We start from the raw sequence: 24627 nt of genomic DNA, 5'->3' as shown, positions 1-24627 counted from the left end.
AATTTAATCCTGTTCACGTGACACTGCGGCCCTTTCACGACATCCTTGGCCCACCTCTCAGTCTTCCCCGTCCCAATCCAATCCCTAATCCCCCCCCCCCCCCCCGCACCGCACCCAAGCAACGAGATGGCGCCGCCCCGTACCGCCCGCCGGCACCCCCACTAGCAGCCGAGCTGGTGGAGGAGATCCTCGTCATCTTCCTGCTTGGCGACCCCGCGAGCTTCCTCCGCACCGCGCTCGTCTGCTGCTGGTTCCGCATCATCTCCGGCGAGGCCAGCACCTGTGCCTGGTCCAGCTCCCCGGCAAGACATGGCGGGCTCGTGCGAAGGTACGTACCTCAAGAACTCGCAGGGTATCCGTCGATGTCGTCGTCTTCTCGCAACTGCTGCTACAGTGGGCGCGTCGATTTCATCGGGCAATGGGCCGAGGCCGTCGCCTCGTGAGAGGATGGCACGGGCGTCGCTTGCCGGTTTATCCTCGAAAATCAGAATTAACCGACGGCATAATAATTGCCGTTGTACATGCGGCATGACCGCCATGCTAATAGATAGGGATGGAAACAGTAAGTAAATAGAAAAATAGATATCCAAATCCGTTTTCAGCCTTTAAACTGGAAGTAAACTTGAAAAGGGAGATCCGAACCTGAATATGTTTCTATACATATCCGATCTGTTTCCATCTACATAATATAATTTACAAATAGACCATCACCAAATTCAACTATATTTGAAAGTGAAATTAGTATCGGCTTCTCCCTTTTATCCCGGCCCGGCCCGGCCCGGCCCAGCCGCACCGCCGCCCGCAAAACCACTTTGGGGCTTCGGGCAAGCGAGGGAAGGAAACGCTTCCTCGGTGCGCCACCGCTCCTCGCCGTCGCGAGCCGCGACGGGCGCCGCCGCGAGCCGCGACGGGCGCCGCCGCCGCCGCTCCAAAAATCCCAATACCCTCCCTACCGCCGATGCCGCGGCCCGGCCCTGAGCACCCACCGCCGGCCGGGGAGATGACGGTGGCGGAGCTGGATTCCGCCGTCGCCGCGCTCCCCGGCAAGAGGGACGCCCTGCGGGAGGCGTTCGACCACCTAGCGGCCTGCTCCCCCTTGCCGCTCCCCTTCGCCTGGGAGGACCTCGACGCCCACCTCTCCTCGCTCCAGTCGTCAATCTCGCTGCGGTTTCGCCAGGTGCGGGCGCTCGAGGCCGCTCGCCCTGCACCCGCTGCTGCCGCGCCGGGGGGAACTCGCGGCGACGAGACGGGAGAAAACCTGGAGGAGGAAGGGGTGGTGGAAGTGGAGGAGGAGGTCGTGCAAGTAGAGGAAGAGGTGGTGGAAGTGTTGGAGGAGGTCGAGGAAGAAGAGAAGGACAAGGACGATGAAGAGATGAAGGAAGGCAGTGAGGACGAGGCAGACGATAAAATTGGTAAGGATGGGAAGGACGAGGAGGCAAGCGATGAGGTGCTGCAGGAAGAAGAAGTTGAGGTAGCAGACGGTGGGATTGGCAATGATATAAAGGATGACAACGAGATAATGTGGGAGGAGCAGGATGCTGGCAATGAGATGCAGGTGGTCACTGAGGAGGTGCAGAGTTCCGACGATGCCGAGAAGGCCTCTCAGGAAAAGGAGAATGATGCCAACATGGAGGTGGAGCAGAGTATCGAAGATGTGGAGGCTTCTCAGGACAAGGAGGAGGATGTGGAGGATGAGCAGGATACTGGCATGGAGGAGGCAGTGACCAAGAAGGCACCCGCAATGCAGGGCAAGGTGGAAGAGGCTTGTGGCGTGAAGCAGGAGAAACAAGAAGAGCAGAAGGCTCGTGAGGAGGAGGAAGGTTCCAAAAATGTTACGACAGAGGAGGCAACAGTGGTCAAGGAGGTTTCTCAGGACCAGGGTAATGGAGGTCTTCCAGGTGGATTCAGTGATCCCACTGCAGCATGTGCAAACATGGATGCACAAAGGATTGTCAAACTCTTATTCACCAAAATCGGGCTCAATTTACAGTTCCACGCTGCACTGCACCGCTCCCCAGATGCTGCAGCACTGGCTCTCCATGTAGTTGAGTTATTCCTACATGACAAGATGCTTAAGACCAACAAGGCCTGGGTGAACTGCGTGGGGCTAATTCGTATGGTACCCGTAGTTGTTACTGAGCTTTCTGCAGACACGATTGAGCAGGCCAAGCCAGTGGCTAAGGATTGGAAGGAGATGATAGACAATTCAGAGTGTTGCACAATCCTTGGTAGCCTGGCCTCGTGGGGTTTCCTCTACTTCCTTATCTCCTGTAACATTGTATCTGAGTTTGAGACAAAGGAGATCTTCCATCTCTTTGCAACCATGCCGCGCAAACAGCAGAAAATGAACTATGCCATGCTCTTTAAGGATCTTCGGCTCACCGATAAAATCCCAGGTAAGGTTGCATCTTTCGCCATTATTATTATTATATGTTCTGCACTTCTGCTCAAATCTGCTCTCGTTTTTTAATGGACCTGGTCAAACTATGCTGGAAAAACATGATATATTTTTCTTGTTTCCACTACCGAACAGTGTAAATGTGACGTGTACATTATTCCTTTGACCTTAATAACAGAATCGGTATTTTAGGAGTTAATCCTTCCATGTACGATGCATAGGTTGTGCCCCTCGTTCTGGTACAGTTGAACAAACATACATAAAAATAAATGACACATTTGTTTTGATTCCAATGCACTCACCAACAGTTGTTTGGTATATTAGGTGGGAGAAAGTATGGCAACAGTTTGCTTATGTCACATTACAACACCATAGCTTCTTAACTACATAAATATTGCACTCCTTGTGCATGTAAGTTGTTAATCATAATAAATTGAGATGTGAGCAAAATCTTATGGAAACTTCACATTTTTTGAATGACTTGAGTGACAACACCAGAGGCTTAAATAACTGCTCATAATTTAACTCAGAGTTATGGTTGAAGCATGTTAGTCTCTTAGTTTCTGTGCTACCAGCCTAGTATTATGCAGCTCATAGATGGATGTGGCAAAAGTACATCTAAAAATCGAAGCTGAAACACAAACAGTATCTCATTAAGGAAAAACGGGTCTATTCTGAATTTCTGATCCATATTTTGATTTGGTACTTATCCCATGATATGTGAAAATTTGAACACCTGAGACTTATATTCAAGTGAGCAGTAGCAATCAATGCAAGTTGGTAGCTTAAGATGCATACAGAGGGAAAGTTGATGCAATCCTAGTTTTATTGATGAAATTGTTGCTAATCTGGGGTATGCATTAAATCACTTGCCCAGTTCGTGCACTCTTCCTATATGAACCTATTCTTTGATGCCTAGATTCTGCCTTTATGAATCAATTTCTTAATGGCTTGTTGCTATGAATTGTGCCACCTCTTATCAAAACCATGAGAAAGAAAGTTTCTGAATTCTGGGGCCAAAATCAATTTTTGTTCATTTCATTGACTGAACCTCGCTAGACCAGTTTGTCTGACCGTGCGCTAGGCACCCTGCTGGCCAGAGTTCAACTCCCATTGGGAGCGGATTTCTTGGCCGGAGGTGACACCGTTTATCTGCGCGTTGCAAAAAAAATCCCCTCGCCTGTCCCATGTCCAAAGCATAGTTGGGGCCCGGCCTTTCTCACAGATTACGAGCCACTATGTACGGCTGTACGGGTGGGGCAGGGTTCGGGGATTTTCTAGATTTGTGTGAGAAGGTCTCCTTCTTAGTGTAATGCCGTGGGGGCGGTCTCCCCCCACAGGTCTAGTTTTTTCATTGACTGAACCTCGCATGATATAAATACAAGGATATATCGATTGATTTGGTATAAACTATAGCCTCCGTAGAAAGTATATCACTACGCACTTCATCAGTTGATGTTTTGGTTCATTGCTGCTGTGCATATTTGCATGCTGAGTCATCAGAATGCATATGTTCAGCGCCATCATTTGAACTCTATGACACTACCTCATCTGCAGACTGCAGTGCAAGGTCTGCTTGTTAATGTTTTTCCTGCCTTCATCTTTTCTGCAGAGTTAATGGACTATCTGATCGAAAATGGGCAGCAAGTGGATGTTTTATATTGGGCATGTGTTTTTAATTTGGTGGACAAATATCCTCCAGTTTCTCTTCTGAAGGGATATGTTGAAAAGGCGAAACAGACTGCTATTGAAATATTTCAAAAGAAAATGACACACGAGTCCCTGGTATGTGCTAAAAATAGACGTAGTGGCAGAATATTGTTCTAATTTACATCGCTGAGTGGCTGAACCACCCAACTGCATAAGAAACATAATGGAGATTTAATGTCTTGTTATGCTTGAGCATAGGAGTGGCCCATGATCTTACAAAATTCGAGAATTGTGAAACATATTATATCCATACGGAGAGACTTCAATCTGCTTTGGTTCGCAATATGATTAGTTTAATGCTTTTGCATCTACCTGTGTGCAGAGTGTGGTAGTAAAGGAGCTTGATAATCTAAGAAGGGCACAAGAACTAGCTGAGCAGCAAATCACTGATTCCAACATAAGCACCAGTATTAGGGAAGAAATCAACGGTTTGTTACGGAAGTTCGAAAAAGGGAAGCGGAGTTTAGCAAAATCCTATACTGCCTCAACTTCAAATTCACAGCAGCAGCATACGGAGTGCAACAAGAAGCACAAGAAGGAGCAAGAGCATCATGAGGGACAAGAAAGCCAGCAGCAAGGGCAACAGAGTAAGCTGGGAGAGAAGCTGGAGAAGAAACTACACAAGCCGCAACAGAAGCAGCAGCAGAAACAAGAAGATAAGCTGCAAGAGAAGCAACAACAGAGTAAGCAGCAACATGCGAAACGGCTGAGGCAACATACTCTCAAGCTACCAGCACGGGTTTCTTCGATGGCACAGAACGTGCCACTGAGAGGCCACTCTGGGCATCCACCAAACGCCGCAATTCATGGAGTCTATCACGGTTACTCTGTCCAGCCAGGCTGGCTTGGAGTTCATTTTGTACCGCCATTCACACCACAACTTGGAACACCTGAGTACATAATACCCTTTAATCCCCTCTACCCTCATCCAGAGTTTAATCCCTGGTAGCTGCAGCTGCTGCACTGGTTCCTCAGCTGCTTAGTGAAACACAGATTAGGCGTAGGAGTTCAGTTAAGGGAAATAGCTTGGTAGGAGTTGTGTTTATTCCAGCAGCTTTTGGCAACATGTATATATGATGTGGGTCGCAGTCTTGTTGGTGATCTTCAATATTCTTCTGAGATAGCACAATTCTTGTTATAGTGTTCCAACCGATTCCTCTGATCCAGATCATCAGCCGTCGATCCGAACACGACGCAATATAGGTGATTTATTCGACTTCATTCTCAGGTCCCTGCCGAGGAAGATCGCCTGCTGCATTCTGCTGGAACAATCAATTGCCCAGGTAACCTTATAACTCCCCTGCTTGATTTATTTGCAAACAAAACAGATGAATTATGTCAATACAATTTATGAAAACTTGAATAATTTTTTGTTTCAGTTTGAATACTTGAAGGAACTTCTGTTTACACGGTAACCATGTACGTTTCTGCAAGAATTGTAACAAATGTGATGTGATTTTCCTAGCTGTTTTGCAGTTTCTCCAGTGAAACTAACTGGGCCAAAATAACCGGAGACAATTCTCGATAGTTTACTTAACTCCGAACTGCTTAGCTAAAGGAATGCTTGAGTCTAAATTAATTCATTGTTCAGTTTGTAGCATCCCTTATTCTTGGAAAGTTAATGTAACGAGAGGTCACTTCCGATCGCCTAAAGATACAATTCTGCAATTTCTAATTAATTAACAATGAATTTACATACTGCATTTTCCACAACAGAATCTAATAGAAAAAAGAGAAGTTCTTATATTACACTGCTTGTTTATGTCTTTGTATTGTATACTGGGCTAAGATCCCTGCTTCTTCCTTTTGTGGACTAGCAGATGTGACATCTAATGCTTCAATAAACTCTTGGCATAACACCTTTATAGAACCACTTATCTGCAAAGTGAATAAGTGATACATGACATGCATCTCTTTACTGTTAAAGCACATAGCACAAAAAACAGCTTCAGGCGATAATCATTCTGACACTAAAGTTTATGAGAATCATGGTCCTTGTCACTAAACTGGCAATCATGCTTTTACATGAGCTTATGGAGAGGTATTCAGTATTCTGTTGATTCTGTCTAGTGGATAATAATTATTCATTACACTTACTAGTAATCTAGAAAGAACAAGTTTACTAGAGCACCTGCAATAGTTCAAATGCTCTAGCTTAGTCTTGCATTTACTTATTTATGAAAAATAATTTGGATGTACACCTGTTTTCTCAGGCTGACCATTCTTGCCCAGTTTCGTTCAAGCAGAAGCAGCAACAGCACAAGGCCACAAGCTGGTGTATCAGTTGTACAAATATTTGTGGGGCGGTTGCTGGTAAACTTATTAAACCAAAAACAACAAACTACCCAGTGGGCAAGGTCTCAAGGAAATATTCCAGTGACCTAGAGATAGATGAAGCTTTGAAGATGGGAGAAGATGCTGGCCTTGCTTTGGTTAGCTTCAGTTCTTTTTTCATTTTTTTTGTCAGTAATGTCTGCATAATTATATTTTTTTTACGGGAACTACGGCGAGCTTGGAAGCTAGCTTGAACTTCATTGAAATGGGGGGAAACGTACAAGAGCAGTGCAAACAACAGTTACAGAGTACAAGCAAGGGAGAAAGCATATGCCCACTTAGCAGGAAGAGAACAGCCCAAAGGCAAGGCAAAACAGGGGAGTGATCAAAGTAAGGTTACATAGAAAAGCAGACCAGTCGTCAATCCAGAGGCGAGCAGAAGCAGTATTAGCTCGATGGGACCACAACTCCAAATCATGCGTGCAGTGGCAAAACACCAAGCTTAGTTGTTCCATTTCATTCTGGAAGACCCGTGCGATCCTTCGCTTCCAAATGTTCTAGAGGATAGCTGTAAGCACTGTTGAGCGATATCTGTGGCATAGGAGCGGGGGGTCCCGGCAGCTCAAGTTCCCAGAGCAGCTCAACACGATCCACCGAGTTGGACAACAAGCCAACAACTACCCAAAAAGTCTGAACAATCGGGCAATGCAGGAAGAGGTGGGGCACGTCCTCCTCTGTGCCATAGAAGAGGCATAATCCATCATTGATGCCTCCATGCCAATGGAGGAGGCTATTAGTGTTGAGCTTGTGATGGTGAACTTCCCAAAGGAACAACACTTGGGGAGGGCGCCATTGCGCCTGATGCATGGGGCAAAAAGGCCGTTGGGTAAGTATCGGAGCACAAAGGAGTAACTGCTACTCACAGAGGGTGTAGCATTCGGAGGATCTCGGAGTCGGAGAGTTCGTTGATCAGGCCGAGCGGAGTCAAGAGTCATGTCGGCAAGCTGGCTCTGGAGAACCAGAAGCTCTGATTCAGTGGCGGTGGTGAGTCTAGGCTGAAGGAGGGGGCGCAGGTTGGGGAGGGAGAGAGCATGAGCAACAGAGATATTAGAGCGAAGATAGTGAGAGAAGAGAGTCGGGAAGGAGAGGGCGAGTGGTTGGTTGCTAATCCAAGAATCATGCCAAAAGTCGTGAACTCGCCGTTGCGAAGTTCGACATAGGAGGAGTGGCGGAAATCCTGCAAACCTTCCTGAATGCCCTCCACACTGCAGTGTTCAAGCGGCGGAGGTCACCAAAATCAGAGTTTGCATTCCATCCATATTTGGAAGCAAACCAGCGTTGCCAAGGAAGGGAGGGAGGTTCATGGAGCTTGTAAAGGAATTTCTGAAGAAGGCATTGGTTTAGGCGGAGAAGATCTTTGAGGCCCAGGCCGCACTTGGATTTAGGGAGGCAAACGAGCTCCCAAAGCGCCTTGCAATCCGCGCCAGAACAAGTGGTTTCCCCCATCCAGAGGAAGGAGCGGCGCTTGCTGTCAAGATAGTCAATGATGCCCTTTGGGAGGAGGATGGAGCACATGGCATAAATTGGGAAGCTCGAGAGAACTGCTTGCACAAGGACGGCGCGAGGTCTGAGAATCTTATTTTTGTGGGAGTGAGTGGTAGACCAAGGTAAGGCTTGGGAAAGGAGGAGACCTGGCACCCTAGCAAAGCCGCCATTTGGTTTGCAAGAACCTCAGAGAGGTTTATAGGGACAAAGGTACTTTTGTCAAAGTTTATTTGAAGGCCAGAGAAGGAGGAGAATGTGTCAAGAATTGCCTTAAGGTAAGTTAATTGTCCGAGGTCCCCTTGGAGGATGATTAGAGTATCATCAACGTATTATAGGACTAGGCAGGGAAGTGAGGGATCAAGGGGGTGACAGATATCGCCATGCTGGGAGATGCGAAGGATTAAGCGCTGCAAGGTGTCCGCGAGAAGGATAAAAAGGTAATGGGAGATTGTGTCACCTTGGTGTAGCCCTCTGCGGCACTAAATCCAACGTCCGGGTTTCCCATTCGGGAGAACGACAGACTGACTTGAGGTGGAGAGCTCCCTGATCCGCTCTTGCCAAAGAAAAGGGAAACCTTTCGCCTCAAGGATAAGATCAAGGGCCCGCCAGTTGACAGAATCAAAGGCTTTGCGGAAGTCTAACTTGAGGATGATGGCCAGAGCTTTCCTTTTATGGCACGTTTGGATAATGTTAGCAGCATAGACAAAGTTCTCAGAAATGTCGCGCCCTTTCTTCATGAGTAAGGTGGGGGATGAAGGGCTTGACCCTAGGGGTAAGAATCTTGGAAGAGATTTTAATGGAGGTATTCTGCAGGGAGATAGGATGGTAGTCGTTTGCATGGCTGGCCCAGATTTTTTTGGGGATAAGGACTATGTAGGACATGTTCAGGCACCTAAGATCCGCACGCCTGCCATGGAAGTCATTTAGGAAGTCAGAGATGTTGAAGGCAACTAGGCTCTAGAACTTCCTAAAGAAAAGAGGTCCAAACCCGTTGGGCCCAGGACTAGCATTCGAGTTCATCACGTGGAGAGCAAGACGGGCTTCCGAGCAGTCAAAGGGAAGGATGTGCGAGTTGGCTTGATGGGAGTCCAAGGTGCTCGAGGTGAAAAGACCAGTCAGATCTAAGGGGGTTGGTTTGGTGGACTGAGGGCGGCTAAGCAGGTCAGAGAAGAAGTTAAAGAGGATGAGCTCCTTCCCGGAGTGGCTGAAAACTTGAACATTCTCATGGTGGATGGACCTGATTTTATTCCGCTGGAGTCAGATGGTGGCACACTGGTGGTGATAGGAGGTATTCTCATCACCGAGGAGGCAGTGGCGGAATTTACCTCGTTGCCTCCAGTAGGAGGCACGGTGGGAGGTGTGGAGGGCCAGGGAGCTTTTAACAAGCGATCGAAGGGCGAACTCAGGCAGGCTTAGCGGCCGGCACTCCTCCAGGAGGTCCAAGACCGAAATCACCAATTCGCAGTTAGCAATAGTGACATCCAGAGGGCGTTGACGCTTAGCCCAAGAGCGAGCAGCAGAGCGGATACGTTTTAGGCGAAGGCAGAGGAGGCCCGAGCTAGAGGAGCGTTGCGAGGAAACACTATTCCAGTTTGAGCAGACTAGGGAGGGGAAGGAAGGCGCAGAGAGCCAGAGATTGATCGAGCCAGAAAACAGTAGAGCGAGGAATAGTGAGGGAGGCCGACAGGAGAAGAGGAGTGTGGTCAGAAGTTGTTCGGGTGATGGAAGAGAGTGACGAGTCGGAGAAGCAGACATTCCAGGCAGTGTTCACCAGAGCTTGGTCGAGCCTAACCAGGATGTGGTTTTGCTGGTTGTTGGTCCAAGTGAACAGGCGGTCGAGGAGGGGAATTTCAAGAAGGCAGGGGTTGTCGATGGTGGAATTGAACAAGTCGGCTTCCCGATGGTCAAAACCATCTTTAGAGCGGTCTGACGGAAAAAGAGTTAGGTTGAAGTCACCCAAAATGGACCAGGGGCCATCAATCATGGGGGCAAGGTCCAATAGCTCGCTGAGGAAAGCGGCCTTAAGCGGGCTGTCGCAGGGGCCGTACACGTTCGTAACGGTGAAGGAGAGGCCGGAGGCCGTTGCGCGAACATCCTCCACACATCCGTGAGCTCGGAAGAGTTTGACAAGATAGAGGATGCTCTAACCGCCAAAGATGCTTGGGACACTCTCCAAGTCAACCATCAAGGTTCAAGGAAAGTTCGTGAGTCAAGAATCAAGACATTAGAAGATGAACTAAGCCTTTTCTCTATGAGAAAGGATGAGAGTGTCAAGGAAATGTATAATAGGATGAAGAAGATCACCAATCAAATCAAGTCACTTGGTGGTGACAAATGGGATGATCGTGAGATTGTGGACAAGCTCTTGACCGTGTATATGGCTAGGGATGTTACTCTACCTAGCTTGATAAGAGCCGAACGTGGATTCAAACACTTCATCGCCGAAAATGTTCTTGGAAGAATTGAAGCTCATCATGATCAACTTAGGAGAGTCAAGATAAATCAAGATTTGGCCGAGCTTCAAGAGCAAGCGGCAAATAACAATGGCATAGCACTACAAGCAAGCTCCAAGGGGAAAGAGAAAGCAAATCAATCATACAAGAATGAAGAATCTTGCCATGAAGAGGATGATGAGCTTGATGATGAGCAAATGACATTGTTTATCAAGAACTTTAGAAGAGTCTTTAGAAAGGGCAACTTCCGCAACTATGGCAAGAACAAGGGCAATTATGAACCAAGAAGAAGATCCAACAAGCCTTGTTTTGGGTGCAAGAAACTTGGACATTTCATTGCGGATTGTCCGGAAGAGAAGAAAAGGAACAAAGATGACAAAGAAGGTTCTTCCAAGAGAGAAAGATCAAGATACAAGAAACAAGCCGGTGAAGCACACCTTGGTCAAGAATGAGATTCTTAAGAAGAAAGTGAATCCGAGAATGAAGAAGTTGCTACCATGGCATTCAAGGCCTCTCCTCATCGAAAGTGAATCCGAGAATGAAGAAGTTGCTACCATGGCATTCAAGGCCTCTCCTCATCGTTCCATTACACTATTTGAAGATCTCACCGATGATGAGGATGAAGATCAAGTCATATGTCTTATGGCCAAGAATGTGAAGGTAAACACTCCAAACTCATCGGATGATGAACTAGATGAGGAAGATGAAGTTACTAGTTTAATTAATTAATATGGTAAAAAGGGTGCAACTAAAATAATGAAACTAATGATGAAAGTGGATGAGTTAGAAGAAACTCTTGAATCTCAAGAAGAATTGCTTAGGCTAGAAAGAGAAACCTCTAAGACTCTTGATAAGGACCTTGCCATTGAAAGGAAGGAAAACAAGAGGATTAAGGAATCTCTCAAAACCAATGATAATATTCTTCTTGAGGTAAGAGAGTTGCTCACTAGTGAAAAAGAAAAAGTGAATGACTTAACCAAGAAATACTCCTTGGTAGAGGACACCAATGCTAACTTGAGAAGTGAAAATGTAAAACTTCAAGAAAGCTTTACAAGCTTACAAGCCATTCACAAGGCACTTGAGGTTGAGCACGACACTACTCTTGAGAGCTACTCAAAAGCTAGTGAGAAATCTAGTTCATCCACTCCATCAACAAGCAATGGTTGTGCACGTTGTTATAATGTTGATATTCAAACTTGTGCTACTAACCATGTTGAGATGAATGCCATGAGGAAGGAAATTAGTAGGCTCACCCAATTGTTACAAGATCCAAGTGAGCAATCATCCAAAGCAAATCCCGACTCAAGAGTAGGTGAGTTTGAGAAGCACACCAATGGATTTGGCTCAAGGTACATGAGCAAGTTTGGATTTGAGAAAGGCAAGGGCCTTGGGAAAAATGAGCAAGACATTCCACAATCCATTCCATATGTCAAGAACAACAAGACCGCCGCATTGGGGGCCAATGGAGGTCTTGTGAACATGACTACTCCCATTCGCAAAGGAGAATAGAAGAATCAATCATCAAGTCATGTCAAGTTCATCAAGAGAGGAACTACATGTGATGAAGGTGCCAAGATTGTTGCATCCTCATCAAGGCAAGACAAGTTCAAGAATTCAAGTAAGTCACAAACACAAGAACCGGCGTCATATATATCCTTTTATGCGGATTTTGTGTTGACTAGAAACCACCGTGGTAAAGTGGTTGCTAAGTTTGTTGGTCACCGCACTTTTAACACTAAAGTAAAGAGTTGTGTGTGGTGCCCAAGGTGCTTGTGACTAACGTTCAAGGACCAAAGTATTGTTGGGTACCTAAAAGAAAAGAGTAACTTTGTTTTGTAGGGATACTCCTCCGGTGGATCAACTTGGGTGATCGATAGTGGATGTACAAATCATATAACCGGAGAAAGGAGTATGTTTGAATCTTTGACAAAGTCAAATGGTGATCCCTACATCACGTTTGCCGGTAATGAAAGAGGAAAAGTTCTTGGAACTGGTAACTTTACTTTAAACTCACAATTTAGTCTCTCAAAGGTTCTGTTGGTTGATACACTTGGGTACAATTTGTTGTCCATTTCACAACTTTGTGACTCGGGCTTCAATTGTCTTTTCACTAATGAGGGTGTGTCCGTCATTAGAAGAAGCGATGACTCCGTTGCTTTCAAGGGTGTGCTCAAGGGAAAGCTATATCTTGTGGACTTTTCATAAGAGAAAGCCCAACTTGACACATGTTTGGTGGTAAAGTCTAGCTTGGGTTGGTTATGGCATCGCCGACTAGCTCACGTTGGGATGAGAAATCTCAACAAGCTTCTAAAGGGGGATCACATCCCAGAACTAACAAATGTCTCCTTTGAGAAAGATCGTGTGTGTAGTGTATATCAAGCGGGAAAACAAGTTGGTGTTCCCCATCCATCAAAGAGCATTGTCGCCACCCTCAAGCCATTTGAACTTCTCCACATGGACTTCTTCGGGCCGGTGGCTTATATAAGCATTGGTGGTATCAAATATGGTTTTGTCATTGTTGATGATTATTCCCGTTTCACTTGGGTATTCTTTTTGCATGACAAAAGTGTAGTATAAGAGACCTTCAAGAAATTTGCAAAAGAGCCCAAAATGAGTTTGAAACCAAGATCAAGAGAGCAAGAAGCGACAATGGCACCGAGTTTAAGAACATCAACATAGAAGAATATCTTGATGAAGAGGGAATTGGCCATGAGTTCTCGGTTCCATATACACCTCAACAAAATAGAATTGTTGAGAGGAAGAATAGGACCCTCATAGAAGCCGCAAGAACTATGCTTGATGAATACAAGATCTCGGATTAATTTTGGACGGAGGCAATCAATACGGCATGTCATGCAATCAATCGCCTCTACCTTCACAAGATCTTGAACAAGACGGCGTATGAACTTCTCCTTGGTAAAAAGCCCAATGTATCATACTTTAGGGTCTTCGGGAGTAAGTGTTTCATTCTAAACAAGAAAAACAAAAGTTCTAAGTTTGCTCCTAAAGTAGACGAAGGTTTTCTTCTTGGTTATGGCTCAAATGCTCACGGCTATCGCGTCTTTAACAAAACCTCCGGTTGCGTTGAGATTGCGTGTGATGTGACATTTGATGAATCTAATGGCTCTCAAGGAGAGCAAGTTGATGATGTTGTAGGATTGGAGGAATCATCAAGCAAGGCAATCAAGAAGCTAGCTATTAGAGAGATAAAGCCTCAAGAACAAGAAGATCAAGATGAGGATGAGATGGTGATTCCAAGTGCATCAAGAACACATTCCGCCGCGCATTCCGGGAACTCCGGAAATCAAGCCGGAGACTCCGGGTCTCAAATCCGGTCCAACCGGAAAGAGGACCGGAGTATCCGGGATATGGATCAAGAATCACCATTCGATCATCAAGATCAACCTCAAGTTGAAGAAGAGGCTCAACAAGTTCAACAACAGACGCAAGTCCCTCATCCAAGAGTACATTATAGTATCCAAAAGGATCTTCCGGTGGACAACATCCTTGGAAGCATAACTAAAGGGGTAACCACTCGTTCTCGTTTGGCTACCTTTTGTGAACATTACTCGTTTGTTTCTTCCTTGGAACCACTAAAGGTAGATGAAGCCTTGGATGATCCGGATTGGGTGATGGCCATGCAAGAGGAGTTGAACAACTTCACTCGGAATGAAGTCTGGTCCTTAGTAGAAAGACCCAAGCAAAATGTCATATGAATCAAGTGGGTTTGTCGAAACAAGCAAGATGAAAATGGCGTGGTAACAAGAAACAAGACTTGGTTGGTTGCTCAAGGATTCACACAAATTAAAATTTTGGATTTCGGTGAAACTTATGCTCCCGTAGCTAGGCTTGAGTCAATTCGTATATTACTTGCCTATGCTACTTACCATGATTTCAAGCTATATCAAATGGATGTGAAAAGCGCGTTTCTCAATGGACCAATATCCGAATTGGTATATGTTGAGCAACCACCGGACTTTGAGGACCCCAAGTTTCCAAACCATGTCTACAAGCTCCATAATGCGCTCTATGAGCTAAAGCAAGCTCCTAGAGCATGGTATGAATGCCTTAAGGATTTTCTCCTAAGGAAAGGCTTTGAGATAGGCAAAGCCGACCCTACTCTTTTCACTCGCAAAGTCGATAAAGATATCTTTGTGTGCCAAATATATGTCGATGACATTATATTTGGCTCTACTAATCAAACTTGGTGCGAGGATTTTAGTAGGATTATGACAAAGAGATTCGAGATGTCTATGATGGGCGAGTTGACCTTTTTTCCTTGGATTTCAAATCAAGCAACTCAAGGATGGCACTTTCATTAGTCAAACAAAGTACACTAAAGATATGCTAAAGAAGTTTAACATGGAAGATGCCAAGCCCATCAAAACTCCAATGTCTACATAAGGGCATCTCGATCTCAATGAAGAAGGGAAGGCCGTGGATCAAAAGGTATATCGCTCCATGATTGGACCTCTTCTTTACCTTTGTGCATCTAGGCCCGATATTATGCTTAGTGTGTGCATGTGTGCAAGGTTTCAAGCTAATCCGAAAGAATGTCATTTGATGGCGGTTAAAAGAATCTTGAGATATTTAGTTTTCACTCCTAACCTTGACTTGTGGTATCCTAAAGGCTCATCTTTCGACCTACTTGGCTATTCCGATTCCGATTATGCCGGTTGCAAAGTAGATCGAAAGAGTACTATGGAGACTTGTCAATTTCTTGGCCGGTCCTTGGTAGCATGGAGGTCAAAGAAACAAAATTCGGTTGCTTTGTCCATGGCGGAGGCCGAATATGTCGCCGCCGGTGCTTGTTGTGCACAACTCTTGTGGATGAAGCAAACATTGAGTGACTTTGGTTGTCACTTTAGTGCGATTCCTCTCTTGTGTGACAACGAGAGCGCAATCAAACTAGCTAACAACCCGGTGCAACACTCTTGAACAAAGCACATAGATATAAGACATCATTTCTTACGGGATCATGAGGCTAAAGGAGATATTGCTTTACGACATGTAAGCACCGACGGGCAACTTGCCGATATCTTTACTAAGCCTCTAGATGAGCAAATGTTTTGTGCTTTGAGGAGTGAACTAAATATTTTGGATTCTCGTAACCTAGCTTGAAGTCTTGTGCACACTTGGGTGAAACTAGTGTAGGATCTTTTGAAAAGAAACTTCATTTCAAAACAAATCTTTTAAGTGTGGTTTTTGAAAAAGTTTGGATTTTTCTCCATTGCTTACTTGAGGTCATTGTTCATCTTGATTGATTGTTGGCTGATCTCAAGTAAGTAATGTTTCTCAAGCCACTAGATCTTCAATCTATATCAATCAAAATTTTATCTTTGCACTAGCACATCTGCACATCTTCAGGGGGAGCCGGATTGTCCGGACTCCATGTCCGGATAGTCCGGGCTACCCGAACAGTCCGGACCTAGTGTCCGGATAGTCCGGACCAACTTAGCCCTAGGTATAAATTCCGTGGGGGGGGGCGGGTTTTAATCGTTATCCAGTTTCTTTTTCCCCTCACACCGCCTCCTTCAACCCAGATCCGCCCTAGGGGCGATTTCATCCTTCCCACCATCAAATTTTCATCAAATCTTGAAGGAAGGATCCTCTCCACTCCGGAAACTCCGGAGAATTGTTGGATTTGAAGTTCCCGAGCGTTCTTGATAGTTTCAAGGTATTTTGAACTTCAAACTCAAAATGTAGAAGGATCCTTAGGGTTTCCTCTAGGGCATTCTCCTCTAGGATCTAATAGAAACCTGTAGATTCAATTCCTTTCAAATTCTTTGGAGAAATCTCAGTTTTTGGCCGAGATTGGGTTTCGGGCGCCTGGCCCGGTTAGTCCGGGTTTGGATCCCGGATACTCCGGACCCCGGAGTATCCGGGCCTGAACCCCGGACTGTCCGGACCCGGCTATTTTCGAAGCCTCAACTCTCAATTCCAACTAGTCTTAAGCTTCAATTTCTATCCATTCTTTTGTCCAGGCAATGGGTAGAGAGCGCAGAGTGAAGCAGCGCCATGATCCAAGCACTCAAAGTCAAGATGATGAGTCACCTCCTAGCCCTCCTCGGCGTAAGCTTCGTCCTTGCCGTCGCCCTGGCAAGGAGCCAGAGGGCAGCAGCAGTTAGGCTCCTCCAGCTCGTGAGCCTCGCCGTGCTCCCTACATCTTGCAGAGCGGGCCAAATCCTCCTCCAGCCAGGGCCAACCCTCAGAGGCGAGGTATTGCTCATGACATATGCCCACAGACTCCTCCTCGCCTACAAGTTGAGTTTGCTCCAGATCAGAGGAGGTATGAGAGATATCCCAGACTTGCTCGCCCACAGATTGAAGGGGGTTTTGCCGTTGATTTACCTAGAAACTATAGCGGGCAAGAAGTGGCACTAAGGAATGCTAGACAAGAAGATGTTTATAGACTTGAGAAGAATGAGGGCCTTGAGAGGCGTTTCTGGTGTCAGCTTCACCATGATTTCTATTTGACTGTTGTGCTCAAGGGGTCAGAGGCTCCCATAGTCTCGTGCAAGTATGTGGATTGGCCCTACTTTGAGAAGCTCAATGATCCACACTACAATGCCGCCATGGAGATATGCAAGGAGTTTGGGCTCTATGACATCATGGGTTTCAGGTACAATTGGAACACCGAGATCCTTGCACAGTTTCACTCCTCTTTGTACTATGATGAACATCGGCTCACTTTCTATTGGACCACTGAGGGAGAGAAGTATGGCATTGATTACATGACCTTCTCGAAGCTTCTTGGACTTGGTTCCAAAGATGAGAAGCGTGATCCAATTCATGTTGAGGAAGTAATTAGGAGTCATCAAGTGCCAGAGCTGTTCTTCAACCCCATGTTAGCAAATGAAGGCAATGCAAGTACTCTTCTGCCATGTTACTATGGGTTGAATCGGTTTTTCAGAAACACTATTGATGCCAAGAAAGGAGATGGCACAGCTCTTTGTCACTATGCAGTGAATCTCCTAGCAAGAACTTTACCGGGTGGCCGCCCCTTCTGCATCATGGATTACATGTGGAATGAGCTTAGGAGGGTGATGATCGATCCAGACAAGCATCTCCCATATGCACCATATATCATGTATATGATTTAGAAGGTGACCAATATCTCTTTCCCAAAGGATCACAAGCATGAGGCTCTTCACCTTCATCCTCGCTCGGGTGATGCACCACCTCCGCCTCCTAGGCATGCTGGAGCCACCAGGGTCTCCAGGCCAGACGCTGGAGCATCTTCTTCTGCTGCACCTAGCTACTCGGGTGTATCTCGTCGTGACCGAAATGACTCATTCATGAAGAGGGCCCTTCGTAGCATCTTCTGCCTGTGCAAGACCATAGCTTCTGAGGTGAATGAGAACCGTTGGGACATTCAGGCCATCAAGGCTCATATGGGTCTTCCTCTGGACGCTCATGATGAGCTTCCGGCGTTCGACGACCCTTTCGCCGAGTGGGATGCCGCCGATGCCGCTCCCGAGCCAGCCTATGTCCCTCTTCCTCGCCAGCGTCGCCGCCAGGTCAACCGCACCGTTCACGCTCCTCGTCGTCCTCCTGCCGGTCAAGAGATATTTGATGAGGACGAGGAGACCGAAGAAGAAGAGCCACAGGGCTACCAGGAGCACCGCGACTCCGACGACTCCGACGACACCTCCGATGACGTTCCCGACGCCGATGAGTGATGCTTCACGTGTTTTTCATTCCCTTTTTGGCGCTTGTTGACAAAGGGGCAGTGAAAAGATCATGTATCCATTTATCGCGTATCCATTTAGCGCTTCGCGCTTGTATCGGATTGTAAGACTTTATCTATCGTGTGTGTGGCACTTGGTACTCAAATTGGTTGGTTTAAGAACTTTGAGAACTTTGAGATCGATCTTTATCTATCTATCATGTAAGGACTTTGTGGCTTGAAAATCTTATGCAATGTGTGCTATTCTGTGGATTAGATTGTCTATCTATTATGTTTTAAGGCAAATATGTGATAGTGTGATTCATAGAATTTGAAATGATGAAATATTGCTTGTGTTTGCACTGTCTGGTCCGGATAGTCCGGACTTCATGTCCGGATAGTCCGGGCCTCAGGGTGCAAACACACCTTTTTGTGTGCATGACTTGTCATATGCATTCACGGTCGATTCTTTAGTGCACACACACTCACCCCACTGAAATTTTATATAAAGAGCGACTTGTGTTGTATCTTTTTGCCATTATTTGACGCTTGTGAAGTCAATTTTGAAATTCAAATTCAATGGCATACTTCTAGGGGTGCTCTTTACATAATTGAGTTATATTTGTTTTGATTATCAAATGGAATACATGGTGTTGTCATCAATCACCAAAAAGGAGGAGATTGAAAGGAATCTAGGCCCCTAAGTGGGTTTTGGTGTTTGACGACAAAACCGTGTACGCTTAATGTGTTGATTGAGCATGTGTGCAAGACCTAAGTTTGGATAAACACTTGAGAATGATGAAGTACGCCCCTCAAAAAGGAAATGAAAAGGCGGTGTTGAATATAAACTCTAGAATTAGATTTTTGTTTTATGAATTCAGTTTAGGAACGCCGTACTATCAAGGGGGACATCGATTCAAAGGTTGTGACCAAGTTCTAGTGCTCAAGGAATCTAAACAAGCCTACGAGAGATCTTTTTCACACAAAAATCAAGAGAGAAGCAGCCTTGAGTGAGACACCGTGCTGGGTCCGGATTGTCCGGACTATAGCCCGGATAGTCCGGGTGTCCGGAGTATCCGGACACTTTACCCGGAGTATCTGGGTACCTTTTAGCCAACGGCTAGTTTCCTGAGTGTGAGGTATAAATACCTCTCTTACCCCCTCACTCACTCTCTCTCTCTCTCTTGCTCATTTCGAACCAGAACTGCTCCTAACCCTAGAACAAGTCCTCTCACTCCCTCCCTTTGGTTCTTGAGAGATTTCTTGAGGGATTCAAGTGAGAGACTTGCAAGAGAAGAGATTCGAGCTAGTGAGCATCCATTCCAACCCTTGAGGACTAGTTCTTCGTCGAGCCCGCGGATTGAAGTCTATTACTCTTGGAGCTTTGGGCTCCTAGACGGCTAGGCGTGCTCGTGAGTGCTCAAGCTGCATTGTGAGCTCCACGGGAAGTTTGTAAGCTTCATTCCTCTCCGAGGAACCCATAGTAAGTGACCTCGGGCTTGAGCGTCGGTCTCGCCCTTGGGTGAGGAGCATAGGGGTTCTTGAGCACCGTCTCTTGAACTCTTCCTCAACGGAGATGTAGCACCTTTGGGTGTGAACTCCGGGAAACAAATCTTGTGTCATTTGTTATCTCTTTACTTGTTTACTTGATATTTGCTTGCAAGTCAACTTTGTTAGGATTTGAGGTCGATCTACTCGATTACAAGGTTCTTGTCTAGCTCATCTGGTAGAACTATCTTAGAAGCACCTCCTGGTAATCTCTATTTCGTTTGATTCAAGTTACACACTTCATTCAGTTATTTTTGTGCACGTTGCACTGTGACCCGGATAGTCCGGACTGTCCGGAGTATCCGGACCCCAGTCCCGGACAATCCGGGTCACCTGTTTCTGATCAGATTTTAAGTGTTTAAATTTCAGATTTAGCCTATTCACCCCCACTCTAGGCATCTTCAGATCCTCTCAACGCCATCATGCTGCAGGTCAGAGAGGGAGATGATGAAGTTGGCGACAGACAGGTAGGAAACCGTGGTGCGAAATAGGCAGAGATGAGAAGGTGCGAGGCGGAGGTGATCCTCACCGGACCCCATCCAGAAGCGCAGCGCATCAAGATCAGAAACGAGATGTGGGGGGGGGGGCAGAGGCAGCAATTACCGTAATCTAGAGCGAGTGGAGCGCAAGGTCGGGGGGCGGCGCCAGAATAAGGTCAGGGATGATGCAGGAACAAGGTCGGCGGAGATCGGGGCGTAGAAGTGTCGGAGGACTTCCTCGACGAAGATCGGTTTGGGGTGAGTGCCGTTCAACTACGCTTGCCAAAGGAAAGTCCGCACCAGTGGAAGGGGCCGCAGGACAGGAAACCAGGCTCCAGAGGTCGAGCGGGGGCCGGGGAAGGCAGAGGAGAGGCACCAGGGTCGGCCAGAGGCTGGGGAGGAGAGGAAACGAACGGAAGGGTGGGAAGGTCATCGCCGACGGCGACGGCCCCAGCGGGGGTGGTAGGCTCAGAGCTCTGCATCTTCAGAGTCAGAATCCATTGGTTGCCCAGAATCATTGGAATGCCATTCAATTTTGCATGTATTCTGCATAATTATATCAATATATAAACCAATATCTGGAGACATGATTTGCATATTTACTGTTCTTGCAGGAAAGTTTTGGTACCTATTATGGGCATGGCCTTTCAGTTTTTACTGTTCTCTGTTTTCTGCCTGACTATTAAGCTGAAAAACAAAGAAATAAGAATTGAAGTTCATGTACACAGTACACAACTGTCAGAGAGTAAATTTTGAGTTATCTTTTAATGATTCTAGCAGTTTTTATTTTTTTTATCATTCCATCATTTGATTCTTAACCAGCAGATAATGTGGTGGTTTTTTAGTTAACTTTCATTTTTTTTCGAGCAACTTGGGGGGGGGGGGGGGGGGGGGGGGGGTCATTTTTCTGCGGGTCACCTACATTTGATTGATCGACAGTGCAAAGGCAAAGCCCAAGTTACAGAGTAATTCCGGCATACCGGAAAGAGATTACATGAGCCACACATGGCAAGTGTGGGTGAGAGAAAGAAAGAGGAGCAAAGAGGAAGAAAGTCAGACTTGTAGTTCCTGTAACGGCAGGTCCACATTTCCATATCTTTGATCACCCGGCGGAGGACGTCAGTAGGAGAGGAGTCTTTGTGGTCGAAGATCTTGGCGTTCCTTGCTTTCCAAATTTGCCAAATCACAAGGAACATCACATCAACACGTACACAATCAGGGAGGTTAGTTCCAAGGCCAAACAGCCAGGGTTGACGGAGATCTCAGTTAGTTCGCTTTCAGTAATGCAGTGTAAATTTGTAACTAACATGATTAATATAAGCACATACTAACCCTAGTAGTCATCTCTAACCGGTTAGTGCTCATTAACGAGCAATAGTACATTTGAGAACTCATGGTGGCCCTTTAGATGTCAGCTTGCTCTCTCCATTTTGTTCATGGCTTACATTTTCTGTTACTGAACTAAAGTTTATGACTCCATATATTTGTTGGTTGTAATGCAGGATTGCAGGCGAAGAAAATCTATATTGTATATTCACAGAAATGGGTACAAAACAAAGTTGGAAATTTTTTATTTGAAACCTATTTTTAAATTTTATTTTAAAAGTAACCTACTGAACAAATATTTGCATATCTAACCCTTTTGGTCGTGCCAGTGAGCGTGGTGTGATAAAAACATATTGTCGCGCCACATGCATTTGGGTGACAAAGTGTGACACGTTGGAGCGCACGGGAGGGGTCTACCAGCACATATTTCACGTGTCAACCTTGTCATGCTACTCAATAGTATTATGCCACTCTCACGTGGTGTGACAAGATCTGATCTTAGATAAATCATATCTTTTTTCATATGAACTCGGATGAAGATGAATTTTATATAAAATTTGTAGCTCTCAATGAGATCTGCAACTTTGTAGTTTTAAGTTTTTTTCATTTAAAGTCACTAAATTATTTATTTAAATAATCGATTTAAGATTTAGACTGCATATTAAGCAGTTGTGCGTCTATGGGATGTCTCCAACTTGACATATTCATTATGGTTCCACCAATAAATTTCTATATAACATTTGATATATGAAATAGCGTAGAATAATAATAATTTAATAAGAAATACAATATATTATGTCATACTAATTTTGTCATATTACGTGTTGTATTAGTTTTGTCATAATATTTATAATATTAAATTTTTTATCGAATCTATCATCATATATTTTTGATGATAATACATATATATGATAGTATAGACGTTATATTTTTCAATAAATTTGACCGAAGTTGAACAAATCTGATTTAAAATAAACCTAATGTATATATTAAGTATACGACTTTTTTCTGAAACTATCCTAAGTTTACGACTCAAAGTTTGGATTTTGAAACCTCACACGATAACTAAAGTGTAAAACTACTTCTATGAAAGAAAGTATAAAGGGAACATATCCGATGGAAACTATAATTTCGTGAAAATCCGTGTAAATCACGGCAAAAGAGTCGTCTAAATTCACTAAAAATCATACATGTAGATGATATGATGATACACAACCTTGTCAAATATCTTGTCCAAACTCGACTTTTTTGTGAGATATAAAAATAACAACTTTCAAGCCACAAAGCTGTCCACATGATTTGTTAGAAATTTGTTATTTTCATATCTCACAAAACAAGTCGAGTTTGGACAAGATATTTTATAAAATTGTGTATCATCATATTATTTATATGTGTGATTTTTTTGGTGAATTTAGATGACTTTTTTGCTATAATTTATATGAGTTTTCATGAAGTTTGCGGTTTGCACCAGATATATTTCAAGTATAAAACAAACACGGGCACGAACACCGCAGGCCGAGGACACCAGAGTTGCCCACGTAGCTAGCACAAGAACACATGAAGGGCGAGCCCACCACGCGAAGATCAGTAGCCCAGTAGTAGGCCCCGCTTGGGATTTTACCCTTTATCCCAGCCTGACCCTGTTGTGCCGCCGTTCGCAACGCGCTTTTTTCAATTTTATATTAAAAAAAAATAAAATTTCAAAAATATATGTTGAATAGTGAAATTTTCAAAAATGAGTACCAGGGGCGCCCTGGGCAACATGGCCGACAGGCACCCTATCGCCCATCCAGTTGGCGACAGGACCTAAATGTAAAAAAAATTACAATTAGGTCCTAGCACCTAGGGCGCATTAAACAATGTACTTGTAAAATCGATATAAAATCGTAGAAAAATCAGAAAAATACAAATTCAACTGTTCTGGATTCTATGAAACAAGATCTACAACTTTTGTTACATAAAGTTTTTCATTTGATCAATTACTTTATAGAATAAGTTGTAAATCTTATTTCATAGAATCCAGAACAGTTGAGTTTATATTTTTCTATGATTTTATATCGATTTTACAAGTTCACTGTTTAATGCGCCCTGAGCGCCAGGACCTAAATGTAAATTTTTTTTACATTTAGGTCCTATCGCCAATTAGATAGGCGACATGCACCTATTTTTGAAAATTTCCCTATTCGATATATATTTTTGAAATTTTATTTTTTTTAAATATAAAAATGAAAAAAATGCGTTCGCAACGACCTACCTTGAAAAGACCAGTCGGTCGGTTCCACTCCTTGTCGCCACCGAGAAAATTGGAGATTTGCCCTCTTCAGGACTGGACTTCGCCTATTTACCCTTATATATAAGTGCTTCGCTCATTTGTTCTTCTCAACTATGGTGGCTTCGCCCATTTGCCCTTTGAAGGATTTGGACCAAAATTCAACCAGATTTTGAACTGCACATATGTGGACTTCCCATTTTACCCCTGCCCCTCAAACCTTATCCCTTCCTCCCTCCATCTCTTGGTCTCTCTCTCTCACGCTCCTGCCCCACGAGAGCTCGCTCGCGGCGGCGGCCGCCGGCCCCCCAGCGCCGCCCCCAAGCCGCGCCCTGCACGCCGACGACGCGCCGCACTCCCCCGACGCGCCGCACGCCCCGGCTCCCGGTCGGCGCAGGACGACCCCGACGCGCCGCCCCCCTGCTCCCGGCCGGCCGGCGCGGCGCACGCCCCTGCCACCGGCCCCCAGCGCGCCATGCTCGAGATGTCGAGCTGCTCCAGGTCTGCTACACATAACTCATATTTCCATTTTTTTTGCAGGCAACTACAAACTTTGTTAGCTCAAGGTTCCATCATTGGTGGCTCAACAGAGAAGAGGAGCCCCACAAAGAAGTTGAAGCCAAGGAGAATGAAACTCACATGATTACACTGAGAACTATGTCCAAGTGCTATTGTTTAGACCTATGTATTGTGATTGTATGGACCTATGTACTTTGAATCTATCTGCATGTGATCTGCTATTTGAATCTATGTATGTACCTATGTACTTTGAATCTATTTAAATGTAATCTGCTATTTGAACTAGATGTGATCTGCTATTTGAATCTATGTATGGACCTATGTACTTTGAATCTATTTAAATGTAATATGCTTGCTTTATGTCCAGCGGCTCTGTGATGTGCGGCTGCTGATATGGAAGCACCTTTTCAATTAGAGAAATTCATTTTGTAAATAAA

The 24627-nt window shown here is 45.2% G+C and overlaps 1 protein-coding gene and 1 long non-coding RNA gene across 3 annotated transcripts; both read left to right on the top strand.

Moving 5' to 3' along the window:
- The first annotated feature begins 794 nt into the window (after window positions 1-794).
- Window positions 795-6642, top strand: LOC120690543. Of its 2 annotated transcripts, XM_039973227.1 has the most exons (5): window positions 795-2396; window positions 4011-4183; window positions 4431-5391; window positions 5488-5527; window positions 6322-6642. In XM_039973227.1, exons 1-3 carry the CDS (start codon window positions 959-961, stop codon window positions 5055-5057), a joined length of 2238 nt encoding a protein of 745 aa, XP_039829161.1. In that variant the 5' UTR covers window positions 795-958; the 3' UTR covers window positions 5058-5391; window positions 5488-5527; window positions 6322-6642. The 2 variants fall into 2 exon arrangements, with proteins under 2 accessions (XP_039829161.1, XP_039829162.1); XM_039973228.1 differs by lacking the exon at window positions 5488-5527.
- Window positions 6643-23903: 17261 nt separating this feature from the next.
- On the top strand, window positions 23904-24556 carry LOC120687851. The gene is made up of 2 exons (XR_005680886.1): window positions 23904-24172; window positions 24262-24556. It is a non-coding gene; the product is annotated as an uncharacterized LOC120687851 (long non-coding RNA).
- The last annotated feature ends 71 nt before the right edge of the window (window positions 24557-24627 follow it).

This window comes from Panicum virgatum, chromosome 9N (assembly GCF_016808335.1).
Source record: "Panicum virgatum strain AP13 chromosome 9N, P.virgatum_v5, whole genome shotgun sequence".
In the NCBI taxonomy this organism is placed as follows: domain Eukaryota; kingdom Viridiplantae; phylum Streptophyta; class Magnoliopsida; order Poales; family Poaceae; genus Panicum; species Panicum virgatum.
The sequence above is the reverse complement of the archived record's forward strand: the minus strand, read 5'-3'. Positions and strand labels throughout refer to the sequence as shown.

Bases quoted from the DNA above. Each gene is read 5' to 3' on its own strand.
- LOC120690543 (XM_039973228.1), top strand. From the start codon at position 959: ATGCCGCGGCCCGGCCCTGAGCACCCACCGCCGGCCGGGGAGATGACG. The intron at 2,397-4,010 runs GTAAGGTTGCAT...TCTTTTCTGCAG, and splicing joins GCTCACCGATAAAATCCCAG to AGTTAATGGACTATCTGATC. The intron at 4,184-4,430 runs GTATGTGCTAAA...ACCTGTGTGCAG, and splicing joins AAATGACACACGAGTCCCTG to AGTGTGGTAGTAAAGGAGCT.